Raw genomic sequence first — 27,142 nt, forward strand, 5'->3', positions numbered from 1 at the left:
AGACGGAGTTTTGAACCTGACGCACGCCCATTTCTGAGTCAGCCATTGATCACGATCCTACTACCCTCGACTTTAATTACGAGTCATGCTTACCGTGTTAAAAAGGAAGAAGAAAAATGACCCCAATTCATACTGGAACGTGCTCTTTACTGCACTCCTTAGAGTAGGTCATACTAATCCTCTTTCAATTTCGACAATTCCGGTGAAAGAGGTGAAGGTTATGTTTGCTTTCCTCATGAACGGAACAGAAGCCTGTATTTTTTAGCTGTTGACCTCTTGTTCTTTGACGATAACTGACACCGCTCGTCAACTCTTTTGGAACGATTATTCCCCTTCTTTCTTCCGTTTTATTAACATCTGCTCTCTCACTGAATGCATCTCATTATGTACGTAGGAAGACTGTCGCAGGTAGATAAAATAATCTCGATCGGTTTGAATCTGCAGTGATTATGATATTATGTATAAGGAATTTTAGCGATCAAGTTATATGTGTCTTCATGATAATGATGAAGGGGAAAAATTCTAGTCTATCACAATGATAATTTTTTGATGCATTCTGAAAAGACACAGCTCAGCTGCAAAATTGTTGAATCATTAATTCTGAACACTCATCAAATACGTGACGACAATTATGCAGTGCGGCATTAAATGGAGCTGAGCTTTAATAGATAGCATGCAGAAGATTCGAAACTGTTCAAGTGGTTGACTGTGAAACAGATTCACATCATAGCATCCAGTTGCATAATTATAATGCGTATGTGTGTGTGTGTGTGTGTGTGTGTGTGTGTGTGTGTGTGTGTGTGTGTGTGTTTGGGGCCATCAATTATCATTATTTCAGAGTCGTTCACCCTTCATAGGACAAGCGGGGATCCCCCTGTCCTTCGTCTTTCTCATCCGTCTGGGGCCCACGACATGGAGGGATACACATCCACCCCCTCCTCTCCCCCCCCCCCCCCCACCACACACACATCGTCAACTAATTAAACGCCGTAATTTGAAGAGGAAAGGCTTGTTATCTAGGGAGGAAATATGATGCGGATTTATGATCTTCCCTGTACAGTCCCCCTCTCTTTGCTTGACTCCCTTCATTAACTCACCAGGCAAACACACTTTGTGCACTTGTCCTTGAATACTGTCTCCCCGGCGTCGAAGACTTGGTTCTGGAAGAGGCATCTATCCCCCAGATCGAATACTTTTCTCTGAGCTGGAGTACAAGAAAAGAAGGAAAGTGATTATTAAAAATTTTGAAGGATCACCAAGAGAAATAATAAAGAAAAAAAATGAATGATTTCACTACTGATTTTAGGAATCCTTTAGGTCACTCACAATCGGTCATGTTGTGTAATCCAATTCTATCTTTGATGATAGCGTCATTTGAAATATTCTGAGAAAATTTGTGATCGGTACCCCGTTAGCATTCCTATACAAAAAGGGGATTAATCAATCCTTTGGGCATTGATGATCCGTCCTATCAGTGCATTAAAACCTAGAAATAAAACTAGGGAATAACAGCTTAACATTAACATTGGATGAACCTTCTCTGAACTGTTTGATCGAAATCGTCTCATGATTTTCGTGGGAAGGGACTTGAAGCCGAAAATCGCATTCTATCGGGGATACACGGTCCTGGGATAGATGAAGTTTCAACATCATTTTCATTCATAGGGAAAGATAACGTGTCATCATTTGGCATACCATAAAGCTGCCGTAAAATGTCATTTAGTGGACGAACCAAGGGAAACGATTTCACAGACAGCTCATGGGACTGAAATTTTGATTCTCAACTTAGCGATAGCTACAACTTACCTACACACTTTGGACAGCACTGGCCTTTTGGTGTGTCCACTTGGTATTTGGGACAAGAAAGAACAGGGCAAGTTTGTCTTGAACACGTGACTCTGCCATTCTGGAGGGTATGGAGGGAAAAGGAATAAGATGCACAACAAAATGTATTACCACAGTAATCTATCTTTTCAATATTACAAGGAATTAGACTGCATCAAATCTAGTCTTTGTCAGAAGTGTCACCGACGCCTATTCTTCTGCATAATATAAACGCGTGTACAGACATGGTAGATGGAACTATTATCTCCTATATGGCTAGATGTTGGAAATACATTTTCAGCATTCATCAAACAATAACGGCTTACGTCCAAGTGCCTCTCCCATCACGTGCCCAGTTGGTACTGACACACCGTGACGTGCATTTGTCATGGATGAAGTAAAGATATTTAGCAATCTCAATTAAATAAGGCATCAGAAGCTCACCATGTCTTCCAGTCTAAAATCATAATTATATAAGCTCTTTTTAGTCTCTCACCCTCTCTCTTTCTATCTTTCTGCCTTTCTCACAGAAAATGAAAAAAAAATACATACATAACTGAATTAAAATGACTATAACACAGCAATGTCATTTTGTTTTTCATAACGTGAATAATAAACAAAATTTATACTTTAGCAACAAAAGGGTCATTCAAAATAGCTTATCGTTTGCTTTGTTCATTGCTTCTTAGCCTAATTTTCCTGACTCAATCGTCTTCTTTTTACCTGGCAGGTGCATTCTGTACAGGGATCGGAGTCCCTGTGAAAAGTTTCTCCCTCTGCTATGTGCTGGCCGTCCACCATACACCCTGTCCAGAAAAAAAAAGGCAAATATAAATCGAGAAACAGATGAATCCTCAACGCCAGAAATAATTTGAAGAGGTTGACCACAAAACGGGTTAAGCGCAAACCTTAAACATTCTAGAGTTTGTCCATTATCAAGCAGAGCATGATAAAAAACCTTTCATGTCATACCTCACTTGCAACATAACAAGGAATATTCTTGAAGTAATGATTAAAACTATCCCATATTTTCTTATGATTTTCTTGCCATTTTCTTAACAAATATCATATTCTTAACATGTTTTTAGCAGTTTTAATCGCAAATATCTCAAAATTGACAAGAATGGAGTTAATTTTACGATAGATTACTCATCATTTGTCATTTGCACATATTTGGTAGCGGCATGCGCTTGCACCGCTGTCGAAACACGCTGCATACTAATTACTTCTGTCAAAAACAAAGTGAATTAAATGACAAAACAAGAGGAGAAAATGAAATGACTATAGATGCATGTTCTCACGAGAGATTAAACGCTTCTAATTTAAACTGTCTGATAACATCGTATCCAGTTCTTACACACCATTGCTCAGCAAGATCTTCCGAAAAAAAAAAGTTATTGCAAAATCAGTGGATGAGAAAAAAAGAAAGCCTAAAACTCCTCCACCTTGCCCCCTGGATCGTTCTTCTTCTATCGCGATTGGAAGCAACTGGAAGAAGAATGACATATTATATTTATCCTCGAATAGCGGCTGACTTTGATAACTTTTTCATCCAATCACTGATGAGCACTTGAACCCTCATGATTGTTCCAATCTGTGAGTTGTATTCATGCTCTATTCTTTACCCTATTCTCATTTTCTCCTGTTCCCAGCGTCTTTCACTTTTGTATTATGTATTCAGAAATGAAATAACTTACAGCGTGGAGAAAATTACTTCACACGAAATTGCGAACGCGAAAACAAATAGCTTGGGACGTGTCGAGCGACGCGTTCTCATTAATATTGTATGAGGATATTGGCAATGATTGGATCTGAAGAGAGAGTCAAGGCCATGCATGAATTAGAACCTTTCTGCTATCGTCCTTGGAAGTACTTTAAAGGACAATTCCCCTCCATGGTCCATATCTTGCTTTACAAAATACAATCAAATCTACGTCTAATAGCGATTGCACATTCAGTTAAGAAAATTATGGAACTTTAACATTCCAAAGTTAATTTTTGTGTTGCAAGCGTGGTACTTATCAATATTTTGCTTATTGGTAACGACTACTTGTGTTCATTAGATCAGAGGATAATGTATGAACGTTAATTCATGTATGATAATTTGCTTTCGTCACTTATACATAAATGGTTGCTACTGTACCCCACAAAGGAAATGAACTTTTACGGGTTTATTCTGCCGTTTTCGTCTTTAGCCATAGGACGGTGCTTGTCCCATAATGATTCACATTTTGGAAGGCTGTCCTGGGTCAAGTCAAAATAAAAATCTGTCATGAGAGTTGATATCGAATAATAGTTTGTGGCAAAAAAAGATAACTTAAATTAGATTTGAATCAACAAGCCTTTGCCCTGTTCGAATCTGTGTCACAGAAACGTAATTTCAGTGGAAATTGATCACAGTGATCACAAAGGGGCAGGGGTGGGGTTGTCTCTTTAACATCCAGACACGCTTCCACGCACCGACATACTATAGTTCTAGGTTAATGAGCTATGTAGAGAAAGGTATCTATTTTGTGTGGATTTCCCTATAGATCCATGACAATTCGATAACCAGACTAGCACGGAGAAGGGAGATAGAACGCAACCCGTCTTTCTACTCCCCCTGAATGACGGTCGGTCACGGTTTGACGATTAAAACAGGGATTGTTTCGTTCCTCTCCAGATTTTGGTGGGAATTTTGGGAGGATTTATCACTGGCCTCGATGGATGTTTCTCACCAGTGAAGCGAAACCACGACCAGATATCGCAGGAATTCCCTAGATATTCTTTTTGTGCCATAATTTTTTTTTTTTTAATTCTCAAGCCAACTTCATGATATGATTTTGCTTATTTTGCTTTGCTTTATGGCCATTATTATTACTTCGTGTTCTTTGCATGTTGTCTTGCTTTCTCCGCTGTTTTACATTACCTCCCGTCCTCAAGATGGGGCTTTTTATTTACTAGTTACCAAGAACAAGATATGCATTATTACAGATATATTCAAAATACTATTTATCGGAGGCAAATGGTAAACCCTTTCTGTTCCAGAGTGTGTACTCCGCTGAGTGGTTTTCTGTGTTAATAAGCACTCAATGCACACAAAGGGTTAATGGGCCAAAATGACGCCACCTGTCCATGGCGTTTCTATACGCGTTTAGCTCTGTATCGGGATGCGTCGCGCGCCAAGCCACACGGGTTCCGCCTACTCTTAACCCCGACGACCCACCAACATGCCCTCATTCCCTATTTCAAAGAATTATGAAACAAGTCACACAGCATCGATTGACTGCGGGAGACCTGCCTACTCTATGAACACCCTTTGTTTTCCCCCTCTAAACAATATCCCCATCTTGATTTGGATATTTTCCGCTGGCTTAACCGTGGACGTGTTGAACATAGACGATCATGTTTCCATGTAGATTAAGTTTTGTATTTCATACAAAGTCTTCGTAACGGGCGGCTGACTCCGAGAGCGTTAGCCGACAAGGTTGACTACCGGCAAATTAAAAGGGGCTTAGCCGAGGGTCATTTATCATAAAGACTGAAATAACACGTCAGTTTATAGGTGTACGTCTGTCACGACATGCAAAAAAAGCGTCGTTTTCACTGCCTTTCCTTCCCTTTTCTAGCTTGCATATCGAGATCCCAGTTTCAACGGTTGCTCGGAGAATAGATACGCTTTACAAATCGAATCATTTTCGTAATTTCAACCATACACATGCCATTGAAAATCGCCACTTATGACTGGCGCCATCGGAGATGCCGGGTAATTATCGATGCATAATGCAGCGTCTTCCTTGTGCAGATCTCTGTCTATACGGCACAATCGGAAAAACAAATTTTGCGCGGAAGCATCGTGTATTCCTATTGAGAAGACAGGGTTAATTCACTAAGTGATGAAAACTTACGTACTTTTTTTTCTCCTTTTCATTTCCCTTCCCCCCCCCCCCCCTGCCCCAACTTTGTCATGTAGGAACCATGAACAAAAATCACCCAGATGCAATATCCCCACATTACGGTACTAATAATAGTCATATATCTTTTTTTTTCTTTCTTCTGCAGAACGTTTGTTCACGAGAGGGGAAAAGATACGAAAAGGGCAGAATATAATTTTGAAAATTGACTCCGCAATGAATCGCCCCAAGCCCTGTCTCGCGAAATGACGCTAAAAGAGCGTGTCTCGTGGATTCCAATAAGTGACTAACCTAATGAATACAGATGCATATGTCAGTTCCGTGCCTCGTACATCTGGCAGTGTCGTTAAAAACAAATCAACATAAGAAAAATAATTGATTATATACACTGAAAGGCCCCACCAAACTCTGGAGTAAAAATATCGAGGGCCCCATGTCGACTCGAGCGAAGACTAGTTCGGGTACATCGCGCTGGAAGTTAAAGCCCCACTGACAGTTTGGCTGACAAGACAGATTTCCGCAAAGAAGAAAATGGGATGATTTTTGTTCTGAATAAATGAGTTATGTAATATTCCAAACAAAAATTGATGGAGTAGTGCAATTTCAGAGTATAAGCGGACAACCAAACTTCAATACAAGAAGTAACAGCCAATCACTAACCAAGAGTGTTGAAAGGTACATGCAAAATATAGGCACCTGTGCGGCAGCATGTCATGAAGGACGCCTCTGCTTGTCATACAGTATTTTCAGAAATCAGATGATATAATACTATTGCCTGGGAGTGGCTATATTTTATTCCCTTTTATTCATAAGCCGTCTCTTTTGATATCATGGCGATTGATAAGAGACTGAAGGCTTGCCAAATATGTTTGTCCTCCTTCTATGGAGATGTTCGATTTTGATGCTTTTTTATGCCTACCTTATTTTCTTATAATAATGTTCATCAGTTTTGACAAGGATTTCATTTGAATGAAATAAGCAAGTTAATGATCTCGGGAGCTATCGGATATAAATAGAAGCAGAAGGGAAAGGGGGGGGGAGGGGTAAAGGATGTGGTTCCGCGCAAAAGAGTTACAGAAACTTTTGACATTCATACAAAAGAAGCGTGTACAGGAAAACGGTGTTTGAATACATTATGATGTTGTGTTATAGGGTAGAAAGAGACGAACTGAAAGTGCGCAAGAATATAAGCAAACGAGTCAGGAAGCGTGCCGACTGCCAAAAGTCGAGTTAATTGAAACCGAAACTTTTCTTAACTATGTGAAAAAGTAAGGTACTTGGTTCCATGCTATTTGCTGTTGCGACACTTGCTCCCCATGAAATATCTGCAAGCTATAAAAGTCAAGCATGAATCATACCCACAAACATAACCCTATAACCCTAAACATATAATCCTGATCCTCACATCAAACTAAACCTTAAAGTAAAACCATATCCCTATGTCTTCGGAGAAAATAAGACCAGAACAAATGTCGCAGGAACAAATGTCGTGTTACCAAGGTACTCTGGGTAGGGCCAAAAAACAAACAAACAAACAAACAAAAAAGGAGAAAATGTGTGGGTCTGTCTTACCGGCACAGGACGGACAACATTCTCCGGGTAATATCTGCGTTCCACCCGGACAGTCGGTCGGCTCACACTGGATCGTGGAGGCGGTGATGACACCCTCCTACAAAAGATGTTTGGATGAAATGAGACATCAAAACGCAAACATTACATTAATTAATTTTCAAACCAACTACTACGTTAGTAAGCTAGTACAAACGTATTCGTGAAAAGCTCATGTCGGCATCGATGCAAACCAACTAACACTGATACGTAAATCCGGTATGCGTCCGTTGTACTCTTTAAAGCGATACAACCTCCAAACTTGTGGCGAGGCTTTCGGGAGTTCTATTTACTCAGTAATCCCATGCATCCCATTAAGATCAGTGGCAATGGTTACTTCTGAGAGGGAAGTCAGCTCGTAAGCAATGAAAAAAGTGAAATAAGTAAAACTTATTGACGTCATAATCAGAGAAAAAAAGAAATAGATGAATACTCATTTATGATGTTCTGAAGTCAATAACTGAAGGCAAGATCATGAAGATAAATCAGATAATCTTGTATGAAAAGGGAGGCAAACCACGGTATTATACCCGGCTGATGCCACATCACATCAGAGCGATACCATCATGATATTGCATAACTAAATGAGTTTTTATGTTCATGACATCACTATGCTCGCCCCGCTAGATGATGGGAGGCGCGAACAAAGCATAGATAGATGCAGTCAGTCAAAAATTAATTTAATCTTACATCTAACGTCAACACTCGGGATACACAAGGTCATCTTTTTAGTGATGTGCACTTTGTAACTACAAACTTGCTCAAAAAACCTGATTAAGACAGAATTTTTGCTGGATATCATGCGATGATGGTCACAATCCAACGCCATCACCCTATCGATCATTTCGTGTTTGGAAATGACCGTGTGCGCATGCCGGCACTACTTCCAATGTTACGTCATGGGCATATAGTCGCGATACTTCTTGGATCGGCATAGCATGCCAAAATGCGTAGAAGGGATTTCTAATTATCTATAATGATGGAGGTCTTTCTTCAACAGGTGCTATTCTGTGCCACCTTCAGCCATCTGTTGCAGCTAGTCAAAGTGTCTTTGTCAAACTGAAGGTAGACAGTGAATTTGTAAACATTCAAGGGTTCAAACAGATACCGGAATGGAGAATTTAATCTTGAAAGAGGGATGCTCTTTTTAAGATGAAGCAGTATAGCAGTTTCACTGTAGGAAACATTAAAATAGAATTAAAAAAATCATGGCGAATGTTATGACCAGTTGAATAACAAGAACCCTTCCATCATTACTGGCATTTAAAAAGTAAGAAATTAGCAAAAACGTTGATATTCGTAGAAAAAAAAAGAATACACATAAGTATTGTGTCTTTGCCGTGTTTCGCGTCCGTTGGTTGAAATTTCAGCAGAAATGTCATTACTTCCCTTTGGCGTGACCTTAACTTTTCATTCAAGATGCTACGGCGTAAGCCGCAAAGCTCCTCCTCAGAATCTTGACATTGTAATTATTAAAAAGTGCAGGGATTTGGTCTCTTGGGTGATTTTTCTTCATGAGAACTGACATCTTGACTCATCATCGTCCATTCTATCTAGGGAGAGAGCTCGCCTTCCTCTCGCGTCGTCGGTAAAAGAGCGCCTCCCCATCCCTTGGCGCACCGCTCACGAGCCGTGAATCATCACCGGCGAATTGACAAATTGCCCTGTAACTCGTGTCCGTCATGGAATCATAGCCATCGCAGACGATGAGCTTGGACATTTCAATTAGTGCGACAGCGCTCTCCGCTGGCGATGTATGAAGTGAAACGCGCGCACAGGTGTCCCACCGAGGGGAAGTCTCCAATTTGTCCCATCTCGTTCCCGCGAGAAATAAAGTCGCGTAAACGCGAGCAAAAGCTCGTTAAGTGGATGGGTTTAGCGCTCTCAATTATCAATATGAATTTGGCAGTTCTTCAGCTGTCTTCCGTTTAATGGGATTTCTGTTACAAAATTGTTCAAGGGTATCCGACTTGTCAGTTCGCTCTCTCTCTTTCATCCGGAACTTGAATGTGACAATCTTGATTCATGAGTGAATTTAAGCGGAAACATATTATGCAATATAGGGAATATATTAATAGCAATACACTGCATTTCATGACCATGAGTTGGTGACGTGGAACTTTATCATACGAATATTATGTTAGGAATAGGTAAGCGATTAAATTTTTGACCTTGAAAGTTGAACCCCCTGATGATTGATCATTCTGAACCTGAATACAGTTCTCCACGGATGAACAAGATTATATCTAACAGTTAATAACTCTCGGGAAGCCTGTCGTCTACAACCCTCCTTGCTTTAAACAAAAAATGGAGAAGCAAGATGCAATAGTGTCGATTGTACTACGTAAATCCCGTGCTATATACAAATATAGCAAGAATGTTTCATCTTCAGAAACTTTGAAAAGGGCCAGAAATAATTCAATTTGCTCTCGCATACTTGTGACTATTTCGAAGTTCCATGTGGTTCCTACACATGATTCCTACACCTGTCTGATTCCTAAGTCTGAGATGAAGTGCCACATTATTTTGGAACCTGATGTGTATGATTTTATCATACAAAGGTCCCTGCTACTTATTGAGAGTAGATTCCCTTTGCAACAATCGGTTTAGTATTATCTTTCCATGCTGAAATTTGTGGTTTTCATTTCAGAAAGGATGCATTTCACTAATAAAACCAAATAACGCACTAATGGCAGACGACTAAACCGCAAGGATACACTCGTTAGCTCCTGGAACGACACCCGTTTTCCAATATGCGTAGAAACTGCATCTAACTTCTTTCAATAAGGTGATATGTTTTCCCTTTCACCTATTTATTCCTTTTCACTAACACCTTCAATCAGTTTTCTTTTTTTTTTGTGGTTAAACGAAGAAGTAATTGAGATAACCATCATTCAAATACGCATCCTACGTAATCATCAGATAGTGACGCAGCGCTGTGCACTGTTTATTTTGAGTTGTTTTGCCACATTTTCTTTTTTTTTTTTCTCGCTTTGCTTCGTTTTCTTCCGCTCTCGGCTGACTGGCTTCAAGAGGTGAGAAAACAAGTGACGCCATCGCACCCCAGACTTTCAGAGCAAACTGAGAAGCGGGCCTAGTTCATCACTGTTTATGAGATGGGAGTTGAGAACTACATTGAGCGTGCATCCCTGCCCTGGGAAGGAAATTGATGCTGTCCACTTACCCGACACTGGAACGCCCTACACGAGTCATCATGGGCACGCCACTTGTCGCCGCTCGAGTAGACATCACCGTTATATCGACAACCTGATGGGAGAACATCAATCAAAGGACGGAGGTTCATTCAGGAGGAGAACATCAAATCCATCTCACGAGTTACCATGACAACATCATTAAAGTCCACACTTTACCCCCAAAAAACAACAACAACAAACAAACAAAACACCAATTCTCAATAGAAAACGTATAGCCAATGGGGACATAGAAGTTATTAGTGACACTTTATAGTGAATGAGAGGGGAGAGATCAATATTAGCAACCAAGTGTTGCCATCACTACAGTCAGACATTCTATTTGTGGTATCTAAGAATGCATCCTTTTAATTTTCAATCACGACATGGGCGGTACATCGGCATAACTATATACCATAGGCAGAATGCAAGTTGAAATATCCACCACTTAAAGGTAGACACTTCGGTGGCACTGGACGGTGTTCGCTTGTTGTTGTTGTTGTGATTGTTGTTGTTGTTTTTCCCCAGATGTTATGCAAAATGCTTTGATCAAGGACTGCTTGTGGGATAAGGCCTGCAATAACCCTTGATGAGATGTTGTGTTGTTACTAATGACGACTTCAGAGAAGATAATTATCATGATTTTGTTTTCTCGAATTTACCCTCTTGAGTAAAGACACCGTTTTCTCAGAGGGTCATGGTGCGGTTATAGCCCCTTATACCCAGTAACACACCTACACATCTGGATCGAGGTTGAAATACAGTGTCGTTAGGTGGCGAGTGAAGGAGCAAAGTCTTATGGCGAGCGATGAGTTCACCGGAGAACATCATCAGTCTTTACATCGTTGCCATGGCGACCACAGCATAGACGCTCTTCACTTTCACTTGTGGTCGTTTCCGCTGGACAACACGGGCTGGCATCATTATCGGGAACCTTAAGCAGTGTCCCCTGACGGCTCCCCACTATTCTTGGAAGGCAAGCCCTCTTGAATTCCTCCAGAAAAGTTTTCGATTAACCATAATGATTTTAACGCTCCACAAAAACAACAACACACAGACAGAGAATGCAAAGTCATATTGTGTTGATGTGGTATAAAAGTTGCTGTACTACAGAAATAAGTACTAAATAGGTTTCAACTTTCCTTGTAAAGTTTCAATTTGAATTCTATTCGTCTGGTCTAGTAAAATTATTGGTAGCACCCCATCCTCCCACCCTTGTAAGAATTTATCTGTATCAAATCCTCTACGGAGAGCACTGACGGAGAATTCATATCACGGAAAGAAAGAAATATTTTTGCAAAAGGACGTATTTTCTGACTAGTAACTGAATTATAAGTTTTGTACGTACTGCATAGACAAACAGCATTAAATCTACTAGAACACGGTCCCTACCTACCCACATCTGTGTCAGTTACTCTCAGTCTCAGAATAACCAAGAGAAAGTTCGACCACGCTGGTTGGATTACCCATGGATGGCCCGCCAATCTTGGGCCATTACAAGGATCTCGACTGCGATCTGCACGAATTATCCCGAGTTGGCATTCCATTGCCGTTCCTTAAGCGGTGCCATTAATCAGAAAGTATCTATTAAAGCTCATCAATGACATGACATCAGCCATATGCATGAAGGAGTTGAGTAACCCCATCAGATCACAAATTGACGTCCCCGGGAAGACGTATGGGAGGGTTTTATGTTTTGCAGAGGACGAACCTGTGCAAATATCAACATAAAAATGAAGTCTCTTTTCTTGACTTATTTTCTTTTTTTTTTCAGTCCGGAGCTTGGCAAACAACACATTTATTTGCAGTTTAAAATGAAAGATTCCTAGGTACCACGGTTTAACAGCAATGAGTCGTTTATTTGTTCATTTCTTCGAACACGTTACACATTGGAGGCTTCTAAGGACCTACAATACCAAGAGGCCTCAACGAACCTTGATGAACAACGCGATGTTCACCGTCTGAGCCATGAAAAGGCATGGGAATAGACGGGAACTGCGACACACATTCGCGTCGCATCTAAGGTGCGGCAGGTCTTGATCTCCTGAAGATGAAGGAGGTTCGACGGGGTGGGGGTGGGTGGGTGAGTGGGTTGGGGTTAGGTAAGGAGAGTGGAAAGGGGTAATAAGTTGTGAGGGGAGAAAGAAAGTTTCAGAAGTTATATGAGGGGTGGGACTCGCAGGAAGAGGGATGGGGCCAGCGTAGGCATCTGGTAGGAGCACGCATGTAGTGCCAGGCTGGATATATTGTGCCCTGACATACGACTTCGTCTTGCTTCTACTTTGGCCGCGCGTCCATGGGTGAACGCTCTGCCAATAGACCCACTAGTCCCACAGGGCACAGTAAATGAAGTTCGGCGCCAACCAACATATGACGGGCAGAGCGAGGGAGAAAAGCTGAATAGAGAAAAGATCACACACGCGTCGAGCACAAAGGAAAGTATCTGAATGAATCAGCATTTAACTGGGGTAATCTCGGCATATCCAAAAGAAAAACCGTCCTTTAGGGGTCGAGTCAAAAGTTCTTTCCGTGAGAATTGTGCACGCGTGCCCTTGAACGCTACCGGCCAAGATGTGTATTAATGCCTCTCCCTCTCGTAGGCTGATTGTCGTTCTTCCTCGACACACAAACTTGCCTGAACTACAGTGTATGACTATCGAAAACTGGCAAAAGTCTTGATAACAAATGACAAAAAAAAAAATGCCACTCGATCCCCCCCCCCCAAAAAAAAGAGAGAAAATATTAACTCATTGTATTCACAACACAAGGAGAAATTAAATATAGAAAAAAAAAAATGAAATGACGAAATAATGAAAGGGGAAGCTACTACAAACAAAAACAAGAAGAGCGTTAACTTTCGCCACAAATGGTGTTATCAAAGGTGAATCTACCAGAACGAGTGCACCATTTTATAAAGTGAATTTGGATTCATCATTCCTTATGACCATAATAAGAACATGGACCATGATTAAAGGGGCATTCCAGACGATTTATATGATTTCACATCATGTAGTATATAAATCGATGATATCATGTATAGATTTCTGTATCTATTGTTGTTCTTGAGCAGATAAGCCTATTCTTTGAAAATCTGAAAACATAATACTCCGAACAAGGATGATGACATAGGATATTCACATATCTCAGTAATTTTAACAATGTTATGCCATTACAATGCAACTTGCTTTAAGAAGATTACCTGAGTAGAGTTTATATATGCTTAATTGTTCTTTTGTTATGCTTCCTTGAGCACGAAACCATGCATTCTGATATGAAGCTGCTACGTAATCATTCTCATTCATTTTGATATGTAAAGTATTGTGAAAAAAAAAACAAAACTCATTCCTCATCCCAGATACTATAAATTCCGAAACTCTGTACCCAGCGCTATCAATGATTTAGAGATGTTCAAATGCAAAGGTCTAAAAACCATCCGGGGTCCGATTAAATGAATATTACCCGGAAACTATGATTTCAACCACAAAATTGTCTATGATATTGACTCCAAAGTAGGAAATGAGGATGAAGTATATCATTTATCATCAAAGAGAAAACAACAAATCCATGTTGTCTTGTTCAAGCGAAGAACTATGCTCCGTTCTTAATATTTCACTACGTTCGCAGTTTCGCTCATGCTCTACCTTCTAAGTAATAATCGATAATTTTTTCATGTATTGTCTGCAATTCCATTGTGACCACAGTTTTCTTTTCAATATGTTGATGCTCATACAGTCATAAATATTTTCCTTTTAGTGACAACGCCAACAAATATTTGGGCACCCCAACTACCGATATCACGTTAGAGTAATGTGTAGAATATTGTGTAGACATGCTGAGATCAATGGGCAAACATCTGGGGAAGGAGACTAGGCACGTGCCGAAGCCGATACGTTCCCGAATCAGGGAGGCTGTGCTATCGAATTCACCTGAAATTCAATAAACCTTCAGTCGCCTGAAAATGTGCCCATGCTCACGAACGAACATGATACATTTATGCCCTGAATATGGTGGGTATAGGATTTACACCCCCGAGGTGCCACATCGTACCTCGGTGACAGTCTGACATTACCTGGTCCTGTGTCCAGAACATGCAAATTAATCGAATGTCTTCCAGGTTCTTCACGGAGGCAGTAAGAGAAGAGGCAGAAAAATCTATTCCGGAAGCCCTCTAACTCCCTCTGACCCCCCCCCCCCCCCACACACACTTTATATCCGCGTGCAATTTGAGACTAACCTTAATACTGGATGAAAGTAAAGTATTAAACGACTGGTGTAACTTTGCCCGCCATGCGAGAACTTACAGACACAAATGCGACCTCATTGCTAAACAATAAAGTTTTGCCGTTGAAGTGGCGGAAAAGGAATTCTTCAAGAAAAAAACAAAAAATCAATGACATTTTGACAGAACGGTGTCAAATTGTAATCTTACACGGACTCCATCAGATTTTTAGTTGTTTTCTTTTGGGTTTTTTTTTTTTCAAGTCCAGACAATATGCAAGAAGTAAAGGAACTATATGTCACGAACTTTTTTTTTTTTTTTTTTGATGATGATTCATTTGCAAATTAATCTTCAAAACCAAAAAAAAAAAAAAGAAATCCACCAATTATCATACAGATAAACCATAAATTTTACTATAGAGTTTATGCTACAATCAGGAAGGGAAATGAAGAAAAAAAAACATTTCCAACATTTAAAAGATATATTCACTTACATGCTTATCTGAAAATTGAATGATGAGATTTATCATTTTTACGGGATTTATCGCTGCAAATCAAATCCAACTGATTCTGCACTGCCACCGTAACAAACAATGGGACGGTGAAGAACTATTAGAAATTACCATCTTAACAACCTTGAATGTTGTATATTAGATTTTATGCACGACGAGAACACTATAAGCCCATTTAAAGATTGTAAGAAGTTGAAGTTTCACAGGTTTTAAACGTATTTGGAGTGATATAATCTACTGAATTATGACAAAGCAGAACCATTTGTTTAATCAAACAAGCGTACCTATAACATTGATTGATATGCATCGTTATATTGCATGACCATGTATTATAACGGAAAACAGGACACGGACTCGTAAACAATCACACATCATGTCATAAATAAACTACTGTTAACTACAAGTTTTCTAAGCAGACGAAACGAACATATTTATGAAGAACATGAATTTCGCATTATTTTTTTAACAAACTTCCTGAAATCTTGGAGAGTTGGACTAAAGTCACTTTTATGCAAAGAAAGCACCAAAATGTGATAATAGAAGAAGAATGGACTTAGGCCCTCTTGTGAGTGAGCTCATTAGTTAATACTATATTTATATATGTACGCATGTACATTATATAAACATACATACACTTATAGACTTACGTTACTCAATTCTAAATTTTCAATATCCTTGACTTTCTAATCACGTGTTTATTATTTATTTTCTTTCCGCGGTGTCTGATTCCTTCCTGAACTTCCGCTAGCGTGGCGGAATGTCGTACATATTTGATCAGCTAAGCTGAGGGAGGTTTGCAAAGAGAGAGGAAGATAGACTGATAAAAAAATATATCATCAATTATTCGTGAGCTGGAGTTAAAAAAGAATAACCTTGATTTTGAGGTGCGAAGCTTCTGTTGATATGCGATGCTTATTGTCGCAAATGTTGATCATTACCCCACCCCCCCCCCCCCCATTCACACCGGAGAGGAAGAGTCGATTATACAGACGGCGCCATTCTGCGCATGTCTAAATGTAGAACTAGGCCTATTCGACGGATCTCTTTATTGAAGCAAATCTATCAATGAATATAACGAAGTCAGGAAGGAAACTTTCAGATACGTCAATTGGGTGCTATCGCTCAAATTTCACTTCGTATTTTATTTTTTTTTTTTAACTCGGCCGCCAATAACACAAAGTCCTATAGGCATGATAGGCGGCATTCCGTACACAGTGAAGACTGAGTAGGGTCGGTATTTAGAGTGATGTGAATGGGTTATCAAAGATGTATTATTTAACCCACATATCTATTTGACAACCAAACAAATAGACCGGGTCATTCGGAGATCAAGCAGCGTCACTGAGATCTTATCAGTTTGTCATCAACCTACCCCCCCCCCTCGATGTTCTGTCCGTCTGTTTGTCTCCTTGTCTCTTTCATTCATTCTTCCCTGGATTCCTTCCCTTATTTCTTGAGCATTCTACACAACAGTGTTACAAGAGGCGGGAAGTTTATTCAACAATTGTTTCTGCGCCGAGAAAACTTCCTGCAGGAAATTTTCTCTGATTCTGCTCTGTTGTTACTTTTAAGAATTTTTTTTTTTTTTAATCGTCGAGAATGCCCTATCAATGCTTGCGATTATACGTGCCTGTGATAAACTGATGGGGCCAAGAACACGGGAGTGAGTAGTATAGGTCTATACGTGATGAATTTCGAAGCTGTTTTCCTAGCTTTATTTTATGGTATAATCATACAATTGGTGTGTTTATCTTTTTTAATGCTCTACTCTGCTCAGGAATGTTTGTCCGGTTGTTTTGGTACAAGTTGGTAACACTACAAAAAAAAAAAGTTACAGACAGAAGTTTATATCTTACTAAGACAAACCGCACAAATGTTGGTAAATATTTGATAGTCATCATGAAAAACTGAATTCTCGCACTGCCCCAATGTATTAAATTCATATCTCTTCTTCAAAGATGCGTCAGTTTGTTTTTCACCAAAATATGTATTGTGTGTGATAATGTCTGTATGTGCTTCCGTGTTTCAGTCTTCAACTATGTATCAACTTCCTTTTCTCCTGTATGTGGTGGGTAATAAGAAATGTGTGTGTGAGTCTATCTGTCATTCTGTCGGTTTGTTGAACTACTGGTATCTGTCCTTATATATCTTTCTGTGTATTGTATTGCCCACATGAATATCACTCCTACATATACCAGGAAAGTCTGAGGTCGTAAGTACTGGATTGTTGCAGAAGATCATGTGTCTCTATAGATTACACAACATTGATGAATATAATGTATACATGTAAATTAAATTTTATATTCATCAAAATCAATGTTGTATACGAAGATATAGCGAGAGAGAGGGAAAGAGAGAGGGGGAGGGATGTAAACATACAAACATATTAACATTATTCACTTCATTATGTGTGTGTGTGTGTGTGTGCGCGCGCGCGCGTGTGTGTGGTGATGTCTCACATAAGAGTACTCTTTAATACACGAAGTGGTGAACACACGAACACTTACCTTTACACTTTTCACAGCAATCGACCCCCAGCGTCGTTATTACCAGTGCGCAATCGACTAGATCCTCACACACTTCTCTTCTACATATCACTTTCTCTTTCTGAAACGAGAGTAACGAGAAGATAAACAAAATGTTAGTTTTTAGAAGTCATTATCTTCATGTGGGTGTTTGCTTACTATTCCCTCTCTTAGTATTTCGGTATCAAACTTTTCTTTGACTTTACACATTGTTTTACCGAAAAGAGATTGGTTTCAATCGATCTTTCGATTCTTAACAACATTCCACATGAAGTAAACTTTGTAATATTCGTAAAAATTGCGATATATACTGTATATATATATGTATATATATATATATATATATATATATATATATATATATATAATCCCTGAATTACATAGAGAGGACCGCGTATTGACTAAATCAGACATTTCTTGATAAAGGGGCGCGGTGTCAGCATGACTCCACGACAATTGCGGGAAATTTCGTAGCTGTGAGCGGTTACAAAACCCCTCTAAATTTTTTCGTGGACAAGCTTTCACGAAAATATCTCGCGGGGTCACATTCAATGGTTGCCAGAGATATTGAAATAATGCTGCTTTTAAAACTCTGTATTAAGAAAGATAAAATTACAATTACTTTTTCAATGGCTAAGATTCGGCTGAACTTTTTGAGAAAGAAAGACAAATAAAAACAAAATAAAATAGGAGAGAAAAATAACAACAAACGTGCGTTCACTGACGAGGTTCTCTCTTCAAGAATTCTACTGGGGGCATTGTTAGATTTCTTATCGTCACTCCTTGTCCTCCGATACTAAGCTAAATGTATCATACTGTAATTCATAGTTCCTTCGAATGAAGCAGACACTACCTTTTTAAGCACAAGTTTGACAAAGACAGAGAAATATCTATATATATATATTTATATATATATATATATAATATATATACATAAATATATGTATTTTATATATATACATAAATATATATATATATATATATATATATATATATGTAACACGGGTATGTTGGAGAACATACAGTTGCTCTAGTCTGAGTTCAAGTTCCCTCCTTGGTAAACTCTTTTGTTTCCTGATGAAAAGGCCACCAGGCGACCACCTTAGCACCCGGCGTTTGTTTTGTAAACAAATCCCTTTCTTACCTGAGAGCTGAATGAACATCATCTGGCGTGGGTCAGCACAAGTTCTTCACTTTGCAGAACTGTGTTGATCAAGCCAGATGTGTTCTCCCCCTGCTCTCTATACAGGTGTCATATCTCGCGAGGTTAGGGACCCGTTCTTGCATCGTCACCCCCCCCCCCTTCTTCTTCTTTTTGTTGAGTGAACGCCCCCTGCGTCCCCTTACCCACAAGCAGGCTACGACTATACACACAGGAAAGCAAGTGCGCTGTTAGCTGTCGCGCTTGCAACGAAACACGGGCGTTACACGAAACTGGCGTAGTCGGCAGGATCCTTTTTGTTTATCTACAGTACATCGAGATCGTGGTACCAGAAATGGCAGTTGATATGAGTGGATACGGACGAGTGCCTGCTAGCCCCCGAGAAGACGCCAACATCGACGGCATGGCTGCGGCTAGGCAGGTGGCGAACCCCCCGACATTCATGGCGGCCCAGCAGGTGAGGAACGTCCCCATTTTCTCCGGCCAGCGTGATGGAAAAATCAGCGTGGACGATTGGATTCGGGACATGGACTATTTGCTGGCTGCCGCACCCCAGCCCACGAGCTTCGCATTCGCCACCATCATACGGAATCTAAGCGGGGAAGCGCGGCGTCTTGTTCTGAACATTCCCCCTAGTGAGCGTACTCCAGAAGCCGCTTTCCATGAACTGAGACTTGAATACGCAGATGGGAGTTGCCATGGCGACCCAATGGCGCAGTTTTATGAGAGGACCCAGCGACAACACGAGGAAGCTGGCTCTTTTGCTATCGCACTTGAGGGTATATTGTGTAATATAGAGGAGACACTTTACGACGGCACACCAATGGCGGACAGAGACGCGAAACTGACCACACAGTTTATGAGGGGCCTGCGGGATGAGGAGGTCCGGGCGAGACTGTCACCCATGCGGCCGCGACTCATGACGTTTCGAGCCCTGAAGGACGAACTCCGTCACCTCGCCAGAGAAAGGGCAACCAGGCGTCATCTTGGCCATCAGGCTCGCCGGGGTGTCAACATCCAGCAAGGGAAGGTGGCAGAAAGCAACAGGCAGAGTGGAGATCCGGCGATGAGGGAGATTCTAGCGGTGCTGAAAGACGTGCGGAAGGACCAGCAGACCCACCTGTCTAGAATGGCGGACCTGGAGAGACGGATGACGGCGCTGGAAACTAGAGCGCCGCAACAACCTTCTCCGCAGTCCATGCCACGCCCCCCTCCCCCTCCCCCGCAGAGGTCGACTACCTGCTTCATCTGCGGACTGGAGGGACATTTCGCAAGGAGTTGCCCTTCTCACGTGCCTGCCCATCCTTTAAACGGGTAAGGCCCACAGCGGTGGCTGTGGGCGTTAATAAGACTGACCTTGACCCCCCTGACTTGACAAAGACTGACAAAATCACAACCCACCCAAATAACACGACTTCAACGACTCATACCCCTACGACGAGGACAAATGACCTGGGTGTCGTGGGACCAGCCAACGAGACTCTGGTGACGATTAACGGCAAAGAGGTCAACGCACTCATCGACTCGGGTTCGCAGGTCACAACCGTATCTGAGGAGCTGTGGCGTACTCACCCTGGCCTGTGCAGACAACCCCTTAGAGCTGCTGATTTATCCGTCATTGGTGCCGACGACCACGAGGTGCGTGTACTAGGGGTAATCGACTCCAGCTTATCCATCTTAGGCTTCGAGTACACAAAGGTACCGACACTGGTGACAGCCACGACGAAGTACAAGCGTGACGTCCCTTTGCTGGTCGGAACCAATGTTATCAGAGCGTTGGAGGAGGACTGCGTGAGGATACACGGAAGAGAGTCTTTCCTACATGCTGTAGGGGAGAGGGACTCCATCTGGAAAGCAGCCCTCATGCGTCTGGGGATGGCAGATGTAAGTGGGAAGGGAGACTTCATTGGACGCGTGACTATGCATGGGCGACCTCTCCAGCTGGTACCAGGGGAGCAGAGAACTGTGAAGGGCTGCGTGCGCGGAAGGACTCCGGTTCCAGACTGCTGCGCTCTGGTAGAACCAACCTCAGCTAATGGAAACCTGACCTGTCTTCACACACTGTCGCCGGTAAGTGGAGGTGTCGTTTTTGTGACAGTCAGAAATATTGGCGGCGTGCCCATCACCCTTACTTCAGCTACCTCACTGGCCATACTCAGGGCTGTGAAGGAGATCCACAGCATGGAGTCGCCAAAAGAGCAGCAGCAAACCAGCAGACATCAAGCCCGGTGCCACACACAGACCGCGACACATCTAAAAGACATTGACCTATCGCACCTGAGGGATGACGAGCACAGAAAGCTCCAGCAATTCCTCGAGAGAAATGGCGATGTCTTTTCCCACCATTCGACGGACTACGGCCATACGACGTCGATTACCCACCAGATTCCCCTCGTCGACCCCGTCCCTTTCCGCCTCCCCTACCGGAGGATCCCGCCAGCCCTCTACCAGGACGTGAAAGACATGTTGAAGGAGATGAATGATGCCGGTGTTATACGACCAAGCAGCAGCCCATATGCCTCCCCCATTGTCATCGCCAAGAAGAAGGATGGAAGTCTACGCTTCTGCATAGACTACCGAAAACTGAATGGCAAGACGGTGAGAGATGCATACCCACTCCCCAGGATCGAGGAAGCCTTGGACTCGATTGGTAAGGCCAAATACTTCAGCACGTTGGACCTTACTTCTGGCTACTGGCAGGTGGAGGTCGACGAGCACGACAAGGCAAAGACGGCATTCACGACTCCGATGGGCCTCTTCGAGTGCAACCGGATGCCATTTGGGCTTCAGAATGCCCCTGCCACATTTCAGAGGTTAATGATGACCTGCCTGGGGGACCTGAACATGAATTCCGTCCTCATCTACCTCGATGACGTCATCGTCTTCTCCACGACACTCGACGAGCACCTGGAACGTTTGCAGACAGTGTTTGACAGACTGAGGCAGCACGGCCTGAAACTCAAACCTTCCAAGTGCCGTATACTGCAGAGAGAGGTTGGCTACCTTGGGCACATTGTCTCCGCAAAGGGAGTAGCGACTGACCCGGAGAAGCTGGCGAAGGTAGCTGATTGGCCACGACCACGTAACAAGAAGGAAGTGCAGCAGTTCCTCGGATTCTGCGGGTACTATCGCAGGTATGTCAAGTCGTACTCTGAGATCGCGGCCCCGCTGTACCGTCTGACAAGCGGCGACCCAAGGAAGAAGAGAGGGAAGAAGACAGCTGCGCCGGTTCCCTATGAATGGTCTGATGAGTGTGAAGCTGCGTTCGCTGAGTTGAAGAAGAGGCTCACTTCTGCGCCGATCCTCGGGTACGCAGACTACTCGTTGCCGTTCACCCTAGAGACAGATGCGTCTGGACTGGGACTCGGAGCCGTTCTCTCCCAGAAACAAGATGGCGTACAGAGGGTCATCGCATATGGCAGCAGAGGCCTCAGCCCAGCAGAGACGAGGTATCCAGCCCACAAGCTCGAGTACCTGGCACTGAAGTGGGCGGTCACAGACAAGTTCAAGGACTTCTTGTACGGTAACAAGTTCGTTGTATTCACAGACAACAACCCGCTGAAGTATGCCACCTCCTCTGCCAAACTAGACGCGACAGGTCAACGCTGGGCAGCTGAATTGGCCAACTATGACTTCCAGGTGGTCTACCGGTCTGGGAAGGCTAACGCCAACGCAGACGCGCTTTCTCGGTTGCCAGCCCCCGACAAGAAGGACCTCTCCCCATCCCGCCCAGGTGATGATAGTAACGTTGAACCTGCTGTCCCCACTGCCCAAATTGCCCAACAGGTCAAAGTTCCTCAACCGCACTTCGAGGCCCTGCCATCAATGAGCGTACAGGAACTCCAGAGGGCGCAATCAGATGATGACGGCATGGCGGCTGTGATCGAGTACATCAGGGAGTCAACCAAGCCACCTAGGCGTCATCGAGCTCAACTTCCCAGCCAGGTCAAGAACTTGTTATGGCAGTGGGAGCGTCTATCCCTACGCGATGGCCTCCTTGTCAGGACGATAGCGAAGGAAGGGAGAGATGTCACTCAGCTGGTGCTGCCCACAACACTTCGACCAATGGCGATGCAGGAACTCCATGACAGGATGGGTCACGTGGGACCAGAGCGCACGCTGGACCTCCTAAGGGAGCGATTCTACTGGCCTAAGATGGAGGAGACTGTGAAGGAGTGGTGCAGTTCTTGTGAACGTTGCAGTCTCAGACGATCTGCGAAGGCAAGCCATAGGGCTCCCCTCACCACCATCCAGACGAGTCGGCCACTGGAACTGGTGTCAATGGACTTCCTGACTCTCGAGAAGTCAAAGGGTGGGATTGAGAATGTGTTGGTTCTAACCGACCATTTTACACGCTTCTCTAAGGCCTACCCGACACGCGACCAGAAGGCATCAACGGTTGCTCAGGTACTGTGGTCGAAATATATATGTAACTTTGGATTTCCAGAGAGGCTGCTGTCTGACCAGGGGAGAAGCTTCGAAAGTGGCGTCGTGAGGGAGCTATGTAAGCTGGCCGGTATTACCAAGTCCCGAACCACTTCCTATCATCCACAGGGAAATGGGATGACCGAACGCTTTAATAGGACCCTCATCCACCTCATACGCTCCCTTGATCCCGAGGAGAAGAGAGACTGGAAGAGCCACGTCGAGACCCTGACCCATGCCTACAATTGTACCAAGCATGAGTCGACGGGGTATGCCCCATTCTTCCTCATGTTTGGACGACACCCACGACTACCAATCGACCTACTACTAGACCGGACTACAATCGACGACGACCTTGACCACGACGGATTCGTGCAGAATCTTCGTGATAACTTAGCCTCTGCCTATGCACGCACCAGTGCATTGGCGAAGAAAGCCAGCGACCGACAAAAGGCATTCTACGACCGACGATCCCGTGACGACCCTCTGCACCCAGGCGACCGAGTACTGGTGAAACGGGTCGCATTTCAAGGAAAGCACAAGCTGTCGGACAAGTGGGAGCCTCATCCGTACGTGGTCACCAAAAAAGTGAGTGAACTTGTCTATGTTGTTCAGCGAGAGGGTGCTGAGACTGAACGCACTCTACACCGCAACCTCCTGACTCGATGCAACTTTCTCCCGACTGAGTGCCATGATACTGCGGAGCTTCCTCTACCAGCCGAGATTCTGACATCCTCAGACGATATCCGTGAGATGGAGACGCCGGAGACTGACGTGGAGGAGGTGGGCCAGACCTTCGTCTATGGTGGTGTACGCAACACTCAACCCATAGAGCAGCGAAATGTCCCGGACATCCCAGTTCAATCAGATGGACTGCAGCCTACCACCGAAACCACTCAGCCCCATCCAGCGACAGAGGACCAGGAGACATGTGACGGCCAGTCCACCATTCCCGCTGACGACGGCGAGGGACGACAGGCTCCGATGGATGACGGGCAGGACGTGGTGATCAACATGCCAGCCGAAGACGACGACCAGCACACTCCGGGGGTCGTCACTAGCCAGCCAACCGCCGAGGCAGCGAGCGAGACGTCACAACACGGCAACACGACTGTTTCCAGCGCAGACCAGGTAGACGAGGACAGTCAACTGAGGGTACGCAGCCGCAGACAAAGACAGCCTGTGGAGCGTCTGCAATACACGAGCCTGGGAAATATAAACCAACTCACAGCAATGCAGGACGCTTTTCGTGCTGCTTGCAACTTTGTTAAAAGTTTGACAACTCCAAATGTAAATATTTAGTGATTCATATATTTAATGGTTAAGTCTCCGAGGACGGCGACTTTTTCAGTAGAGGGGAGGGAGATGGAAGAAGGAAAGATAGATTGGCATAAGAAGGGTGAAATAGGTTAACGTTTGGGGAGCAAAATCAGGGGTATACACAAAATTTTCATATTTGGTTTCGAAATATTCCTCTTTTTGCAATTGCAATCTTTATCAGTATTCATTGGATACTATGTTAAGTGCTCGATACAAAAGCATGTATTTGCAGTGTTCAAAGACGATCACCTTGCTGTACCTGCAGATGTGACGAGCAAAATTATTGATTTTATGTATTGCATTTGATATAATTTCAATTTTTAATTTGTTCATGACGAGGACGTCATTCAATAATGATGGGGAGGATGTAACACGGGTATGTTGGAGAACATACAGTTGCTCTAGTCTGAGTTCAAGTTCCCTCCTTGGTAAACTCTTTTGTTTCCTGATGAAAAGGCCACCAGGCGACCACCTTAGCACCCGGCGTTTGTTTTGTAAACAAATCCCTTTCTTACCTGAGAGCTGAATGAACATCATCTGGCGTGGGTCAGCACAAGTTCTTCACTTTGCAGAACTGTGTTGATCAAGCCAGATGTGTTCTCCCCCTGCTCTCTATACAGGTAAGAATTATTCTACTTCATATACTCTCTTGCTATCTCTGTATGTTTCACACATTGACATGCCATTAATGAGTATGTTGTGTTTTGATAATCACAGGATTACCAAATTATAGATATGGTTGAGAATTCGTTATATCAAGTTATAATATATGAAGTTATGATTTTACTAATGCAGTTAACTTCTGGTCGCTGTCCTGCAATAGTAGTTTATTCCAGTTGTTGAAAACAACCGATGAGATGTATACATTATTCTCACTTTTCTATAGCCTTGATATATTCAATGAGTTAGGGATTGACCTGGAGTTATCTTTAACAAATTTGCATTTGGTAACTGGCTCAGTTGCGAGATACTGTGGCGGTAATCATATATTGGTAAGTTAAGCGTTAGCGATTTTGATAATGCTGTCATATTATCGACAGCTTAATTCATTTATATGTCGATGAATATTTTATGAGATAGGTCCGTCGCAATATTCAATGTAGGCCTATGTAGAGTGTCAAAATCAAAGTACATGCTGTATATAATGGATAGCCTTTCGTTTAATCCTGAACTTACATTGCATGTGAAGGAACTCGTGGCTTTTCTTAGCATACCATACAATATCATGTTATGTAGAGGGTAGCATCTGTGTGTGTGTGTGTGTGCGTGTGTGTGTGATTGTGTGTGATTGCTTGTGTGTTGTGGGTGTGTGTGTATGTGTGTGCGTTTGTATGTTATAGTATGAATGGGGTCTGCGCGAGTAGACTGTGCCGGCTGACCACGGCTTTTTAAGACCGCACTACGGCGGAGGGCCATTGTCAAGTTTCTTTACCTCTGTGGAGGCCGGAAAGATGTGCTGGTAGCTCTTTTGTTTCAAAGTCTTAATGGGGGGAGTCTCTCCCCATCTCCTTTTCTCTAGGCCTGGAAGAGGCGAAAAGAGGAGCTAACTTTTTGTATAGTATATGTTCACGCACACGCTGGTTAACACTTCTTTTGTACACTTTTTTGGCTTTTTAAACGCTGGGGAGCCCAGCGTCTTCTCGCCTTAGCTTTTATTTTAGTTTGTGAGTTTACAAAGTGCTTAATCCATGGCAAGGTTCTGCATCGGGGCTTTTACCAATGTACAGTATTCTGTTGAGTGTAGTTGAGAGCGTGTATGTAATGTATATATATAGAGATAAGTTAAGCCAATGTGTACAGAAATGAAGTTTGAGTTAATGAGAAATAGTAAATGTAATAGGACATCTGGTGATAGAGTAACATGTAGTTAATAGTACTAAGGGGTAGTTTGGATAATGCGTTGTATGTAATGTCAGTGTACATAGTGTATGTGAAACTTGTGATTGTTGGTTTTTGTAAATTGAAAGTATTATGTATCATGTTGAATGTGAATAAAGACTTTGCAGAACTGTGTTGATCAAGCCAGATGTGTTCTCCCCCTGCTCTCTATACAGGTGTCATATCTCGCGAGGTTAGGGACCCGTTCTTGCATCGTCACCCCCCCCCCTTCTTCTTCTTTTTGTTGAGTGAACGCCCCCTGCGTCCCCTTACCCACAAGCAGGCTACGACTATACACACAGGAAAGCAAGTGCGCTGTTAGCTGTCGCGCTTGCAACGAAACACGGGCGTTACACGAAACTATTATTGAATGACGTCCTCGTCATGAACAAATTAAAAATTGAAATTATATCAAATGCAATACATAAAATCAATAATTTTGCTCGTCACATCTGCAGGTACAGCAAGGTGATCGTCTTTGAACACTGCAAATACATGCTTTTGTATCGAGCACTTAACATAGTATCCAATGAATACTGATAAAGATTGCAATTGCAAAAAGAGGAATATTTCGAAACCAAATATG

The 27,142-nt window shown here is 42.8% G+C and overlaps 1 protein-coding gene across 1 annotated transcript in view; it reads right to left on the bottom strand.

Moving 5' to 3' along the window:
* The window catches only part of LOC140245272 (BMP-binding endothelial regulator protein-like), a 157,470-nt gene that overhangs the window by 20,924 nt on the left and 109,404 nt on the right, over positions 1 to 27,142 (bottom strand). Inside the window, exons 4-9 of the mRNA XM_072324856.1 lie at positions 17,754 to 17,853; positions 10,510 to 10,592; positions 7,290 to 7,386; positions 2,548 to 2,630; positions 1,807 to 1,906; positions 1,098 to 1,204 (exon numbers count right to left, since the gene is read on the bottom strand). Coding sequence (XP_072180957.1) covers positions 1,098 to 1,204; positions 1,807 to 1,906; positions 2,548 to 2,630; positions 7,290 to 7,386; positions 10,510 to 10,592; positions 17,754 to 17,853 — 570 coding nt within the window. The remainder of the gene's footprint in view (positions 1 to 1,097; positions 1,205 to 1,806; positions 1,907 to 2,547; positions 2,631 to 7,289; positions 7,387 to 10,509; positions 10,593 to 17,753; positions 17,854 to 27,142) is intronic.

The sequence above is a fragment of the Diadema setosum genome, chromosome 22, assembly GCF_964275005.1.
Source record: "Diadema setosum chromosome 22, eeDiaSeto1, whole genome shotgun sequence".
Taxonomy (NCBI): Eukaryota; Metazoa; Echinodermata; class Echinoidea; order Diadematoida; family Diadematidae; genus Diadema; species Diadema setosum.